Genomic DNA, 16,498 nt, shown 5'->3' on the forward strand with positions numbered 1-16,498 from the left:
CAGCTCCCGTCAATGCCAAGCACATGAAGATCCTAATCTCAAGGATCAGCCCAGGAGGCAAAGAGAGTTGACAGGACACCTTCAAAAGGTGGGATTTGGGGAAGAGACCACCTGCCTCGGAAGCCTCATCTTCAATGTGCCGGCTGCAGCCTCACACTTAACTGGGCTGGGGACATCTTCAATTTCCAAAACAGGGAGAGAGACAGAGACTTGAGACAGAGACAGGGAAGAGACTGAAAAGAGGAGGGGAGTGGAGGAGGGAGGATGTGATGACGTCAGCTGCAGCCATCCCAGGAGAGGAAGCAGTGACAGGAATGCACACCACGTGTCCATCACGTGGTCTACACAAGGAGAAAGAAGCCAGGCGACATGAGGGTTGTAAGCTGCCAGGGAGGGAAGCTGCGTGCCTCAACGCAAAGCAACCTACGTCCTAGATGGAGACAATGGTCAGAAACCAGTTGGATATTTGATAATCAAGATGAAGCCAGGCCCCTCAGTGCTCACAGGCAAGGAAGCCCAAGAGAAACCTAAGAGTGGCAAGCCAGCCACGGGCCTTCCTGGGCCACAGCCCTGCCCCACCCCGCCCCAGCACCATCCTGTAGGGGATCCCCTATTCCGCACCTCACAGCTGGATTGGCTGGACAGGCCGTTCTCTAAAGGTGGCAGCATCTGAAATTCTAGACTGGGGACTATGGTCATGGGGGTAGCTCAGCTTTCCTGTGCTGTCCTGGCTGCCCAGAATGTAACTGTATACTGCCCAGAGACAAGCCAGCCCCTCTCAGAGAGAGGGACAGAGAGAACGTGTATGCACATGTGAGTGTGCACATCTCTATGTGTGTGAGCATGTAGAAGAGGCCAGGTCAACTGTCCTGGGTAAACCCACGGAGGGCTACTTTAGCAAGGGTTAGCCAAATAGAGGCAAAAAGAGGGAGAGAGGGGGAGTCGGAGGCTCTGAGGTCTGCATTTTTCACCTCTAACCATGGGGCAGTGTGGGGAGACAGGCCATGCCTCCTGTTGCACTTCCCCTCCATCTACCAGGCCCCAGAAATCGGAGGCTGTCTCCACCCCTTCTTGGTTAGCGGCTCAAGAAAAGCACAGAGGAAAAAAAAAATCCCAATTCCTCCACTCTCACCACATCTGATCTCAGGTGTACTCCTCTGGGATCCACGACCAAGGATCAGTACTTCCACCCCGAGTGTTCCTTCATCCCAGATGCAGAAAAGAAACCCAAGAGCCAAGATTCAAGCAAAGCACTTTAGAACTTACTTGGGTGAGGCCTTCCTGCAAGCAGCCACCGGGGGTCATAGGGAGTCTTGGTTGGGAAGAATCCAACTTCTCTGTCAATGGGGTCCGTGGGCGTGATGATGGGGACTGGGCTGTGATTATCCTAGAAAAGGAAACCAACCCAGTCTCCGGTGCTTGTCGGTGATGCCTGCTATCTGTGTCTCTCCTCTGACCATGATTATGCCTGGTTACGTAGCAGAGCCCAGCCTAACTAGCCAGTCCTCACCAGTATAAGTAGCATTTGGTGAGGACCTGCCGAGACAGCCGGTTCTCATCATTGCACTGAATCACCATGGAAACACCCTGGGGTAGAGGCTCTTGTGATTCCCAATTCACAGATGAGGAAACTGAGGCTCAGAAAGATTAAGAGAATGTCCCAAGGTCTCACTGCTAGCAAGGAGGGAGCCAGGAATCAAATCCAGCCTGTCTGCAAAGCTCCAAGATTCTCTACTGTTCAGTGTTACCTCTTTTGATGAGAGGCAATGACACCCCTTTCCAAAGGATCAGCATTCCTTATAATGGCATTAAAAAAAAAAAAAAAAAAAAAAAAAAGGGATCCCTGGGTGGCGCAGCGGTTTGGCGCCTGCCTTTGGCCCAGGGCGCGATCCTGGAGACCCGGGATCGAATCCCACGTCGGGCTCCCGGTGCGTGGAGCCTGCTTCTCCCTCTGCCTGTGTCTCTGCCTCTCTCTCTCTCTATGACTACCATAAATAAATTAAAAAAATTAAAAAAAAAAAAAAAAAAAAAAAAAAAAAAAAAGCAAAGAACAGCCAGTACAGGGCTGGGTGTCCAAGAGGGAAGGAGGGAGGAGTAAAGGAAAATCGACCCCAGCTACAGTGAGGCACTCCCTGTTTCCCAAACGGCCATGTTACCCAGCAACTGAACCTGGTAACAGTCTTCCAGACCCAACGCTGCAGAGGGGGATATACTGCACCTTCGGCATGTAGGACAGCCAGTCCAGGATGGTATAAACGCCCTCGAAGTCATCTGGCACGGTGATGTGGGAGACACCATTGTAATGCATGATCTGCACGCCGCCCAGCTGGTTGTTGGAGGTGTAAACCTCTCTGCCCAGGACCTGCTTTGACACGGCGCCATCAGCAAGGGCTCCCCCCGCTCAGGCCCCTTCCATCTGTTTGGAAATCATCTTCCTCGGTGGTCCTCCACCAGGGCTACACACTACAATTACCTGGGAGCTTTAAAAAATCCCGCTGCCCAGGCTGCACCCAGATCAATTACAGCAGAATCTTTGGGGCTGGGACGCAGCAGCTGTACTTTTTCCTTCAACTTCTAGGTAATTCCAATATGAAGCCCAGTTCTGAGAACCAGCGATCCTACCGATTACTTTGGTCTTCTCAAAAAAACGAAAACCTGCCTAGTGTTTCGGAGTTGGCAGGTTGGCAACGAGGCCTGAGAATCTGCATTCCTAACAAGTTCCTGGGATGCTGCTGGTTCAGGGACCAGACTTTGAGAATTTCACTGGGATTTTATCAGACATTGTATTATAGAGGCTTTATAGTCATGCGGGATATGTTTTAACATGGTGAAAACAGTAGAATACCAAACTCTACATTCACCAGGAGTCAGAATATGAGAAAGAAATACATCAAAATTTTAGTAGGAGCAAAATTACTTTTGAGAGGGTCTCTTTCCAGTTTTCTGCAATATGTAATGCCAAGTTAATCATTATTAAAAAATTTAAATGTCTGTATACAAGAGAGTGCTACCACAAAAGCCTATTTTTTAAAAAATGTTTTTGGCCCATAAGAAACCCAGATAAGTGCAAATTGGAAAAAAAAACCAGTTCCTACGCCAGTAGGAATGATACTGGTTTCATGCTGAGAAAAATCCCCCATCAGGGGACAGTGAGATGTTAAAATGAGCCCATGATCCCCCGCCCCTCAACTCCCCCCCCCCCCCCAACCCTGCCACCCTACCTAGGGTGGTCTTGGTCACCTTGTTGAGAGCAGTTGCTCCTGTCAGGATGATGTGAGAATTTTCCACCTGGATCACTCGCTGGCCCAGCCTCACCAAGTAGGCCCCAATCCCCACAGCTCGGCAGGTCACCTGTGGAGATAGGAGACCTTCTGAATTCATGAAGCAGGCGTGCCACGCTCCCCACAGCAGGGGACAGGCCAGGAACCCACTGGGCACACATGGAAACTATAGCTTGGCTGCTGGCAACTTGACTGGTGACCAAACAGGACAAGGACAAGCCAGTTCTTTGATCTTACCTGACCATGGCTTCCAGAAAGAACGCGGTTAACTAAGAAGAGTGTTCTGAGGACAGACAGACATGGAATGTTCTGGTTCTTGCTTCATCCAACGCATAGCTGTTTTTTTTTTTTTTTAAAGGATTTATTTACTTATTCATTCATTCATTCATTCGAGAGAGAGAGAGAGTGAGCATAAGCAGGGGGAGCAGAAAGTAGAGGGAAAAGGAGAAGCAGACACCCCACTGAGTAAGAAGCCCCACGTGGGACTTGATTCCAGGACCCTGAGATCAAGACCTGAGCCAAAGACAGATGCTTAGCCCTAGGCACCCCCAAGGCATGGTTCTTATATGTTGCTCTTCTGAGCCATGGTAGCCTCTCACACAACCAGAGGATGTCTAGGAGCCAGTGCAAGACTGGTGAAATCTGAGTAAGGTCTATACCAAGGTCAAGGCACTGTGCCACAATGTCAATGTCCTGGTTTTGATAATGTACCATGGTTACATAGGATACTGTCATGGGGGAAGCTGAGTGAGGGGGCTGAGGACCTCTCTCTACTCTCCTGTAACTTCTGGTGAGTGGTACACTATTTCAAAATTATATATATATGATACATATAGTTATATATGATACCTATATAATTATATATGATTCAAATAAAACATTTTAGAATATATAAAAACATTTTATATAATATATAAAAAACATTTAGAATATATAAAAAGGTATGTATGTTTATAGATATTAAAATAAAAATGTTTTTGGAATATATAAAAATATGTATATAACATATAAAAAGAAAGATATACCTAAAGGTTTATTTTTTATTATGAAATTTATATAAATGATATCTAGAAAACAAGCCTAAGGAAGACAACCATGGCCAGCATTTTCCACCTCGGAAACTGAAAATCCAACACTGAATGTAAAGATAAAGTCTCAAATGACAGTCTACCATGAAAGGGTAGTAGTACTACTAGAAACAGCAAATATTTCTGAAAAGGCCAAGGAAGGGAGTGGAGAGATATTCCTTTAGTACCAATTAAAATCAGATAAAAAATGCTCCTAAATCAGCACCTTTTTTAAAAAATTTAAATTCTAGTTAGTTAACATACAGTGCAATATTGGTTTCTGACGTAGAGTTCAGTGATTCATTACTTACATACAACGCCCAGTGCTCAACATAAATGTACCCTCCTTCATAATCATCACCCATGTAGCCCATCCCCGCCCACCTCCCTCCATCAACCCTGTTTGTTCTCTATCATTAAGAGCCTCTTATGGTTTGTTTCCCTCTCTCCTTTTTTTCTTTTCCCCTTCCCATATGTTCATCTGTTTTCTTTCTTAAATGACACGAATGAGATCATAAGGTATTTGTCTCTGACTTATTTTACTTAGCATAATATACTCTAGCTCCATCCACATCATTCCAAATGGCATGATTTCATTCTTTTTGATGGCTGAGTAATATTCTACTGATAAATATACCAATCTTCTTTATCCATTCATCAGTTGATGGACATCTGGGCTCTTTCCATAGTTTGGCTATTGTTGATAATGCTGCTATACACATCAGGGTGCATGTGCCCCTTCAAATATGTATTTTTTGTACCTTTGAGTAAATACCCAATAGTGCGATTGCTGGATCATAGGGTAGTTCTACTTATAACTTTTTTTTTATAGACTTATTTATTTATTTATGATAGACATAGAGAGAGAGAGGCAGGCTCCGTGCCAGGAGCCCGACGTGGGACTCAATCCCGGGACTCCAGGATGGCGCCCTGGGCCAAAGGCAGGCGCTAAACCGCTGAGCCACCCAGGGATCCCCTACTTATAACTTTTTGAGGAACCTCCATACTGTTCTCAAGAGTGGCTGCACCAGTTTGCATTTCCACCAACAATGCAAAAGGGTTTCCCTTTCTCCACATCCTCACCAACACCTGTTGTTTCTTGTGTTGTTAATTTTAGACATTCTGACAAGTGTGAGGTGATATCTCATTATAGTTTTGTTATCAAAAATGCATATGCATTTCCCTAATGGTAAGTGATATTGAGGATCTTTTCTTATGTCTGTTGGCGATCTTGATGTCTTCTTTGGAAAATTGTCTATTCGTGTCTTCTGCCCATTTCTTATCTGGATTATTTGTTTTCTTTGGGTATTGAATTTGATAAGTTCTTTATAGATTTTGGATACCCTTTACCAGATAACATCATTTGCAAATATCTTCTCCCATTCTATAGGCTGCCTTTTAGTTTTGTTGATTGTTTTCTTCCTTTTGCAGAAGCTTTTTTTTTTTTTTTTTTTAAAGATTTATTTATTTATTTATTCAGAGAGAGCGAAAGAGAGGCAGAGACACAGGCAGAGAGAGAAGCAGGCTCCATGCAGGGAGCCCGACGTGGGACTCGATCCCGGGTCTCCAGGATCACACCCCGGGCTGCAGGCGGCGCTAAACCGCTGCGCCACTGGGGCTGCCCGCAGAAGCTTTTTATCTTGATTAAGTCCCAATAGTTCATTTTTCCTTTTGTGTCCATTGCCGCTGGTGACATGTCTAGTAAAAAGTTGCTACGGCCAATGTCAAAGAGGCTGCTACTGTGTTCCCCTCTAGGATTTTGATGGATTCCTGTCTCACATTAGGTCTTTCATCCATTTTGAATTTATTTTTGTGTACAGTATAAGGAAGTGGTCTAGTTTCATTTTTCTGCATGTTGCTGTCTAGTTTTCCCAATACCATTTGTTCAAGAGATAGTCTTTTTTCCATTGGATATTCTTTCCTGCTTTGTCAAAGATTAGTTGACCATACAGTTGTGGGTTCATTTCTGGGTTCTCTCTTCTGTTCCACTGATCACTGTGCCTGTTTTTGTGCCACTACCATGCTGTCTTGACAACTACAGCTTTATAATATAGCTTGAAATCTGGAATCATAATGCCTCCAATTTTTTTTTTTTTCAGAATTGCCTTGGCTATTCAGTGGTCTTTTGTGGTTCCATACAGATTTTGGGATTGTTTGTTCTAGTTCCGTGAAAAATGCTGGTGGTACTTTGATAGGGATTGCATTAACTATGTAGATTGCTTTGAGTAGTATAGACATTTTAACAATGTTTGTTCTTCCAATCCATAAGCATGGAATGCTTTTTCATTTCTTTGTGTCCTCTTTAATTTCTTTCATAAGCATTGTATAGTTTTCAGAGTATAGATCTTTAATCTCTTTAGTTAAGTTTATTCCTAGTTATCTTATTATTTTGGTTACAATTGCAATTGGGATCCATTCCTTGATTTCTTTTTCTGCTGCTTCGTTATTAATGTAAATATTTATACCTTTTAAATAAGAAGAGATTTGACCATGACTCAAACACATCAACTATAAAAAGATATATTTCCAGATAGTTGTTAAAACTGTAAACCAGGTTTCAAGGATATTGAAGCATTGCCATTGATGTTGATGGGTGTTAATAATAGCATTATGATTCAGTAAAAAAGTAGTGCGTGTGGGAGTCTTTATCTAGTAAAGATCCACACTGGGGCATCCACAGATGGTAAGACAGAATAGAGGCCTTGCTTTAAAATATCTCCAAATAGGGGTGCTTGGGTGGTGCAGCCAGTTAAGTTTCTGACTCTTAGTTCTGGCACAGGTCATGATCTCACAGTCATGAGATCAACCCCCACATCTGGCTTGGTGCTTAGCGCAGAGTCTGCTTGAGTTTCTCTCTCCTTCTCCCTCTGCCCCTACTACCCCACTGCTTACTCTCTCTCTCTCTCAAATAAATAAATACATCTTTAAAAAATATATACCCCCAGATAGGAGAGCAGAGGGATTGAAGACACAGGAATGGCTACATGTTGGTAATCACTGGAGCTGCATGATGACCACATGAGGCTCTTTACTTCTGTGACAGTTTTTAAGATTTTATAAAAGAAAATTGAAAAGGAAAAGGAGAGAAAATAGGAGACTCACCAAGCTGATGGTGACAATTTCTTCGTAAGCCAGGGAGGACTCCCCTGCAATCATACCAGAGCCCCTGAGATTCTCCATGCCCACACCACTGTCCTTCCCGATGATATCCGTGATGACATACCTTCAGGAACCAAAAACAGGTTCAAGATTGAGCTCTAGCCCAGAAAAATTCAAGGCTGATGCACTTCCTCAGGACCCAGGGCAGGAGGGACAAGCAAGGTGAGGGAATAGGAGGTGATAAAGCAGCCAGAGGTGAAATGAAAGCAGGGGTCTAAGACCCTCACAATTGGACCTGAAGTTTCTAGAAGGGCAAGTGCAGCATCAATAATCACCCTTCCAACCAAAAATGTCTGCCTATTTGGAGGCTGTCCTAATAAAATGTCACCCCTACCCTACATGCCTCCATAAACAATCTAGAATAGAGTTTGGTCTACAGAGAGATGGGGAAAGCTGCTTAATTCACAATCAATCAGTTGAGGTTCAATGGCCAGAGAAGTGTGAGACACTGTGCAGCCTAACCCCCATTAAATGTTCTGACAAGGTCTGCAGTAAAGATGCTTGTTAGATCCCATTTTATTTTTTTAAGATTTTATTTATTTATTCATGAGAGACACAGAGAGAGAGAGGCAGAGACACACGCAGAGGGAGAAGCAGGCTCCATGCAGGGAGCCTGATGTGGGACTCGATCCTGGGACTCCAGGATCCTGCCCTGGGTCGAAGGCAGGCACTAAACTGCTGAGCCACCCAGGGATCCCCTAGATTCCATTTTAAACCCAGAGTTTCTCAACTTACTTGACTATGGAAACGGTTTTTCACCACCACCCCCACCACCCCAACATATCACCAACTAATATCCCAGAAAACCTAGCCTGGGAAATTCTGATTTTGTCAACTTAAAAAAAAAAAAAAAAACCCACAACATTCCCTAGAAAAGAGAGCTGGTAGCTTTGGACCTCCTCACAGAGCAGATCCTCGCCCTGCCCACACCTAGCAGCTTGCCAAATCACTGCTGTGTCAGCTTCGCTAACTTGATCATAAATGTGAGCCTGCTGTTCCAGGGACGTCATGAGAATCCAGTCTAATTCTTCCTGTGTGTGGTACTATGTTTGTGAAAGCCACGACTCATTTAGGGGTGGCAAGGATGGGCTCACCCTGAAGAAAGCCTCAGGTGTCCTAGTCATCAGTGTCTGGAAGGCTCAGGGTCCCACTGTACAAACATCACCATCACATTTGAAAGTATCACCCATGAGCCCCAAGGCAAAGACAAGGACTTCCATTAGTAGCTGAAATGGACCACAGGCCAAATGAAGGAGCTTTCAGATAAACTACTTACCTGGATTCTCCATCTTCCTCGATGTGTTTACAATGGACAGAGTTCAGGGAGCTGATTGTGGTGTAGTCTTTGGGGGTCAGGTACAAGTATTTAAATCCCTTAAAAAATATATATACATACTCCAGTGAGGTTATGAATCCAGTTCCCTGCATTAGACAGCCACTGTTTTTTTAAAAACTGTTAACACTGTAGGGGCGGATGTTAATAACAAGTTAACAATGTGTTAACAGCACAGTTAACGTGTCTGACGTTAATCCCATATTAATAATAGCTATAAACTGAAGGTCTGATTAGTGCCAAGCACTTTCTTTCCACTTATCCTTACCCACAACCTCCTGTTTTTCCTGCTCTAAATCAGTTCCCGAATCACCTTTTCATCCCTGTTTCCCTAAGGCATCTGTTCTTTTTCCCCCTTATTGCCAGCTCCTTCCACGAAATTTTATTATAAAGTTTATATGTGTATGTAGGCATATGTATATGTGCACATACGTGTGTGTGTGTGTGTGTGTACAAATGTATATATGCTTTTTACATGAAAAGAATGATTTCTGCTCCCTTTGGCAGGACAAGATCACTACTTTGAGAATGCATGCTCTGGTTGCAAATAATAACTGTCCTCTGCATTTTCACATCACAAAATGTGTGCTTTTCTCTTGTGTGTTTTTATATTTTAAAAGATTTTATTCATTTATTTGAGAGAGAAAGAGCACAGGCAGGGGGAGCAGCATGCAGAGGTTCAGGGAGAATCAGGCTCCCAGCTGAGCAGGGAGCCTGATGTGGGACTGGATCCCAGGACCTTGGGATCATGACCTGAGCCGAAGGCAGATGCTTAATGGACTGAGCCACCCAAGTGCCCCCATTGTACATTTTATTGTGGCCAGTGTCTCTGCATCTCCCAGATGATTTCTAAGAATTCTCTGAGGCCGGGGAACACATCTTATTCACCTTTGCATCCTCAGTGTATACTGCATCCAGGGAATGCTCAGTGTTTATAAACAACTCTTCATGAATGGATAAAGAAGATGTGGTCTATGTATACAATGGAACATTACTCAGCCATTAGAAACGACAAATACCCACCATTTGCTTCGACGTGGAGGGACCTGGAGGGTATTGTGCTGAATGAAATAAGTCAATCGGAAAAGGACAAACATTATATGGTCTCATTCATTTGGGGAATATAAAAATTAGTGAAAGGAAATAAAGGGAAAGGAGAAAATGAGTGAAAATATCAGTGAGGGTGACAAAACATGAGAGACACCTAACTCTGGGAAATGAACAAGGGGTAGTGGAAGGGGAAGTGGGTGGGGAGTTGGGGTGGCTGGGTGATAGGCACTGAGGGGGCATTGGCAGGATGAGCACTGGGTGTTATGCTATATGTTGGCAAATTGAACTCCAATAAAAATTTTAAAAAATTAAAAAATCTCTTCATTATTAATCTCCTAAAAAGGTACCTTTTTAGACATTTTTTCCCTAACTACCACTCCCTCCCGTGAAATTTTTAAGACTGATATACTGTATGCCTTTTATGCACTGTACGGGTATCTGTGCTTGATATACAAAGAGCACTGAGATTCTTTCCAGCCTCTTGTGGGCACTGTCCCCTCCCAGGGGCGCATCACCCCACCATGCTGGCTCCGAGACGTACTTTGTGGGGGTCTCCTGGGTCCACCCAAGCCACTTGGAATATGTGCTTGATCTCCTCTGCAAGGCCAATACAGGCCCCACTGTTGGCTGCAAGGTAGATTTTGGGGATACCCTCTGCCCGGGCCATCTCCGACGCCCGCAAGTACAGGAGGTCTTCTCCCATGCCAAAGGATCCAATGCGGAATGTGATGTCATTGCTGATGACGATCACGTTCCGCCCTTCTGGATACTCTGGGGTCTTGAATCTCATTTTGAAGGCCACCATGCCCACCTGCCGAGAGGACAGATGCACAAGGAAAACCATTTATGTCTTCAGGGGTACATTTTTGGAAAGGGTGACTCCAGCCAGGGTCGGGGCTCTGGAGCATTCTTACCTCATTCCCTCCAGGGAGACGGTTCATCTCCACTAGCTGACCCTGAGGGTCCAGCACCAGCTCTGTGTAGGTCAGGATGTCTTTGGGGTATTTGTCCGGGGTGCCCCACAATTTAAAGAGAGCCTAGAGATGGGGAAAGAAAGAGAAAACCTGAAGTACCCATTTGGGAGGCACATTTTCTAGTTCTTTCTTTCTTTTTTAAAATCATGAACAATTCAAAGCACACAGAAAAACATGCAGGATAATAAATACCCAAGCACTTATCGTGTGGTTTTGTCAAATCATAATTTCTCCATCGTTGCTTTTGAATTTTTTAAAGGAATAAGAAAAATGCAACTGAAGCCCCTGGTGTACCCCTCCCTCCCCGATGCCTGATAAACCATTGTCCTGAATTTAGTGTCTACAAGTCCTGTGCATGTTTTTACATTTTTCATTATATATGCATACATTTTAAACATGTGGGGGTGCCTGGCTGGCTCAGTCAGAAAAACATGCAACTCCTGATCTCAGGGTTGTGGGTTCAAGCCCTAATGTAGGGTGTAGAGATTACTTAAAAATAAAATCTTAAAAAAATTAAGTCTAAATTATGTCTCTACACCTCACATGGGGCTTGAACCCACAACCCTGAGACCAACAGTCGTGTGTTCTTCCAATTGAGCCAGCCAGGTGCTCCTACAGAACTTAAACTTTAAATAAATGGTCTCGCACTGGACACACCTTTCTACACCTTGCCCCTTTGGCTCCTCCGTATGTTTGAGAGATTTGTACATATTGAGAAATTTAACTCTAGTTCATTTTCTCTGCTATTCAGTTTCCATCGTATGAACAGATCACAGCTTACTTATTCATAACACTTTTTAAGGAACATTTTTTAAAAAGATTTTATTTATTTATTCATGAGAGACACAGATTGAGAGAGAGAGAGAGGCACAGACACAGGCAGAGGGAGAAGCAGGTTCCATGCAAGGAGCCCGATGTGGGACTCGATTCCAGGACTCCAGGATCACACCCTGGGCCGAAGGCAGCGCTAAACTGCTGAGCCACCCAGGCTGCCCTTTCAAGGAACATTTAAGCTGCTTCCAATACTACACTACTAATGATAAGGCTGTAATGAGCACTTTAAAAAAATTTATTTATTTATTTATTTATTTATTTATTTATTTATTTATTTATTTGAGAGAGAGAGAGAGAGAAAGAGCAGGGGGAGGGCAGAGTTGGATAGATTCCATGCTGAACAGGGAGCCTGATGGGCTCCATCCCAGGACCCTGAGATCACAACCTGAGCTAAAGTCAGGTATTTAACCAACTGAGCCACCAGATGCCCCTGTAATGAACATTCTGATGGTTCCTTCTTATAAACAGATGAGAGTCTCACCAGGTGAGTACCTAGGAGCAGACTCACTGGGTCAGAGGGTTTGTGAAGCTTCAAGTTTACTCAGTATTATCAAATTGCTCTCTCATTTTTCAAAACCCTTTACAGTCTAAGTAAGAAGATGTAAGAACTGCTTTGCTCCATATACTTGCCAATACTTAGTTTTGTCAAATATTTTAATGTTGGGCAGCCCCGGTGGCGCAGCGGTTTGGCGCCGCCTGCAGCCTGGGGTGTGATCCTGGGGACCCGGGATCGAGTCCCACATCGGGCTCCCTGCATGGAGCCTGCTTCTCCCTCTCCCTGTGTGTGTGTGTGTCTCTCTCTCTCTGTGTGTCTATGAATAAATAAATAAAATCTTTAAAAAAAAATTTTAATGTTTATCCATCTGCTGGATATGAAATTGTATTGTGGTAGTGACCTGTACTTCACTGATTATTGTAAGGTGAGAACCTTTGAATATGTTTATTGACCATGTAAGTTTCTTTTTTTGCTAATTTCCTGCTGTTGATAACTCCTGCCCATAATTTTTATACCTTTGTGTTTTTTTTGTTTGTTTTTTTTTTCTAATTGATTTATTAGTGCTCTTTAGATAATCTAGTTGTAATCCCTTTCTGGTAATAGGCATTGATACAGATTCTCCCTATCCGGGGCTCATCTTTCCTTATTTACATAAAGATCTTCAAAATTTTAATAGAGTCAAGTTTATGGGTCTTTTCCTATACAGTTAAGCTTTTAATTGACTCCAAGTGACTTTAATCCTCTTGAAGCTTATTTCTGTATACTAGATAAGGCAGAAATCAAAATTTATTTTTTCCAATGATATAAGTCCTCCTTTACCTACAGGAGATATGCACCAAGACATCCAGTAGATGCCTGAAACCTCTGACAATACAGAACCCTATACATACTATGGGTTTTTTTTCTATACATACATAACTATGATAAAGTTTAATTTATAAATTAGGCATAGTAGCATTTATAACAATAATAAAAGAACAATTATAACAATACACCACAATAAAAGTTAACATGGTCTTTCTCTCAAACTATAATAAATTCACCCTTCTTCCTGTGATAATGTGCAATGACAAAATGCCTACATGATGAGATAAAGTGAAGGGCATGATGTAGGCATTGTGACACAGCATTAGGCTAACACTGAACTTCTGAACATACATCAGGAGGAGGATCATCTGCTTCTAGATTGCAGATGGGCACAGGTAACTAAAACTATGGAAAGTGAAGCCATGGATAAGAGGGAACCACCACACCGTTTGGTGAAGTTTATTCGCAATTCATAATCCCACCTTTGCATTCTATAAAGGCTCTGTTTATGAGTGGGTCTGATTTTAGGCTCTATACTGTTCTACAGGTCTATTTATCTAGCTCTCTTACAACAATACAATGTAGGGAATACTGCTACTTTAAAACAAGTAATGACATTGGCTAAAATGAGTCTTTTTGACTGTTCTTTTTCAATATTGTTTTTGTTATTCATAAGCTTTTGCTTTTCCATATGAATTTTTAAGTTTCACAACAAATTTTTGGAATTATATGGAATGTATTAATTTGGACAGAACTAATATCTTTACAATATTGAATTTTCCCATCAATGGGCAATATATACCCCTCCATTGGGCATAATATACCCCTCCATTTATTTAGGCTTAAAGTGTCTCAATAGGGTTTTCAAATTTCCTCCATAAAGGTTCTGTATGTTTTTTATTTATTCACATGTAACCTTGTAGCTTATCTTACTTTTTTCCAACTACATTTTACTATTACTGCTGGTCTATGAGAATGCAGTTAAGTTTTGTATACTGATCTTGTATCTAGCAATCCTGATTTATTATTTCATTGGTTCTAAAGAGTTTTTAATTTCTTATATAGACATTTATATCATCTGCAAAAACACCATTTTGCTTTTTTTCTCTTGCATTTCAGTCTTTACACTTATTTCTTTTTCTTATCCTATTGCATTGGCCAGAAACTTCAGTAAAAAAAATGTTAATAGATATGATAATAATGGATATCTCTGTCCTGTATCTGTCTTTCTAACATTTCACCATTAGGTACTATTGACTTTAGATTAATATCTTTTATCAAGATAAATTCCCTTCTATTCTTAGTTTACTAAAAGTTTTTACTATAAACAGATATGATCTTCTCAAATACTTTTTTGCATCCATTAAAAAATTTTAATTTTTTCTTAATCTATTAGTATGGTAAGGTACTTTAATAGACTTCTTAATACCAAATCATATAAGCTGCTACAGGATAAATCTTAGTCCAATTTAAAGAAAATCATTACTGGATTTCATTTACTAATATTTTATTTATGACTTTTATGTTCATGTTCATGTTCATAAATGAGACAACCAATTTTCCTTCTCCTAATATTCTAATCTTAATACATATTAAGCTAGTAATAACCTGATAAAATGAGTGAAGCAGCATTTCCCTTGTTTTTTTCTAATCTCTAAACAATTTGTATACAAAGGGAATTAGCCTATGCCTGAAGGGAACTGACGCCTTCCTGTCTACAGGGTAAGGTCCTTGGTCATGGGTTCATGAACATCATTTATAAGGCAATGGAAGGGATGTAAACAGATATCCATGGCACCAATGCTAGCCTGTTCAGTCTCCTTGGAAGGCCCTACTACATTAAAAAAAAAAAAAGGGCATAGTAACAACACTTCAAGGAAACACTAAAATGTTACTGTAGTCATCAATGGTGAATAGATTACATAAGTGTGGAATTTTATGCTGATTCCTATTTTTCTATATTTTCTAATGTATACTTTAATCAGAAAAACACAAGACATTATTTTTTAAAAGTAGACTAAAAATTCCTCAAAGGCAATGAGTGATTGCCTCTTCCTCATGGGTTACTTACCCTTAGAATAGTGCCTGGGAGGTGGCAGGAACTTAATAAATGAACATTAAAAAGACCAGAGGAAAGGGTGCCTGGGTGGGTCAGTCAGTTAAGTGTCCAACTCTTTATTTTGGCTCAGGTCATGATCTCAGAGTCGTGAGATCGAGCCCCACATCTGGCACTGCACTCAGCACAAAGTCTGCTTGAGGTTCTGTCTCTGCCCCTCCCCAAGCTCACATGTTCTCTCGCTCTCTCTATGAAATAAATAAATAAATCTTAAAAAAAAAAAAAGGCCAGAAAGAAACACATAAAAATATCAATGTGTCTTTAAGACATGGAACTATGAGTCACTTTTTTCTTTTTTTCCATGCTCCTTTACTTTCCAAAGTTTCTATATTATATTACTTTTTATCACTGGGAGGAAAGTAGGTTCATTTTACAAAAAAATACTAGGAAGGCATTCCCAATATTGATTTCTTTTTCTTCATGAAGACTTCGTTCTTCAGACTGAGGTCTTCAGAAGAGGAACTAAGGGCAGGGAGTGTGGGGCTGGTAGAGTCCCTGAGGGGGACCCAGGGTGGTGCCACAGCAAAGCTGTAGGACTTGCCTGCCTGAACATCTCGGGGAAGTCGTAGACATAGGTGGTGCCCAGGGACTGGGCCTGGAATCGCTTGGCCTGAAGCAGATCCTTGGTGACATAGGGAGTGTTGATCAGCATCCCATGCTGGGGTCCCTGTTTATTGCCAAAGGAATGAAACATGATCTGGAAAAAAAGAAAGAAAAACAGAGTGAAGGAAGGAATTTTCAGAGAAGCATAGTCCTGTCCAATTTACTCCTACTCCTCCCTCAATGAAAGTGTGGTGGAAGTAAGGAAAGCATATCACATCACATGACAAAGTAAGTGCCCCAGAGAGCTAATCTTCTTACCTCTGCCACTGTGGACAAGCAGAACAAGAAGGGACAGTGGCAGGTATAGGAGCATAGTTCCAAAAATGTGACCCTCATAGTACTTTTCACACACACAAAACCAAACATGAGGGTACAAAAACTGGTGAGATCTGAATAAAGTCTACATTTGAATTAATAGTACTATACTGTTGCCAATTTCCTGCTTTGGCAAGGTCCTGTGGTTATGCTAAGATGACATCATTGGGAGAAGTTGGGTGAAGGGTACATGAGAACTCTCCACAATATTTTTCCCCTCTGTACTATTTTTCTAACTTCCTGGGAGTCTTTAATAATTTAAAGAGTTATATATTTAAAAATGGAAGTCAATAGGATATTTGATTCAGTTTACAAACATCTGTTCTAAAACCATGGTTGGGGGAAAATACCCATTTTCTTAAGTGAACCAACCTGGGAGTTGCATTACAATCAACCACAGCATTCCACATCTTTTCCCAAACATGGTCCTAAAATGGATTAAATTTGAGATTGATTCTCTTTC

At 41.9% G+C, this 16,498-nt stretch overlaps 1 protein-coding gene across 5 annotated transcripts in view; it reads right to left on the reverse strand.

The window, feature by feature from the left end:
* The window catches only part of ACACB (acetyl-CoA carboxylase beta), a 130,318-nt gene that overhangs the window by 10,906 nt on the left and 102,914 nt on the right, over positions 1 to 16,498 (reverse strand). For all 5 annotated transcript variants that reach the window (XM_077876025.1, XM_077876026.1, XM_077876027.1 and 2 more), the window contains 8 exons: positions 15,659 to 15,814; positions 10,805 to 10,927; positions 10,432 to 10,701; positions 8,784 to 8,881; positions 7,451 to 7,571; positions 3,241 to 3,351; positions 2,219 to 2,362; positions 1,267 to 1,387 (listed from right to left, as the gene is read on the reverse strand). In XM_077876025.1, the coding sequence (XP_077732151.1) occupies positions 1,267 to 1,387; positions 2,219 to 2,362; positions 3,241 to 3,351; positions 7,451 to 7,571; positions 8,784 to 8,881; positions 10,432 to 10,701; positions 10,805 to 10,927; positions 15,659 to 15,814 (1,144 nt within the window). The remainder of the gene's footprint in view (positions 1 to 1,266; positions 1,388 to 2,218; positions 2,363 to 3,240; positions 3,352 to 7,450; positions 7,572 to 8,783; positions 8,882 to 10,431; positions 10,702 to 10,804; positions 10,928 to 15,658; positions 15,815 to 16,498) is intronic.

The sequence above is a fragment of the Canis aureus genome, chromosome 27 (genome assembly GCF_053574225.1).
Source record: "Canis aureus isolate CA01 chromosome 27, VMU_Caureus_v.1.0, whole genome shotgun sequence".
NCBI lineage: Eukaryota > Metazoa > Chordata > Mammalia > Carnivora > Canidae > Canis > Canis aureus.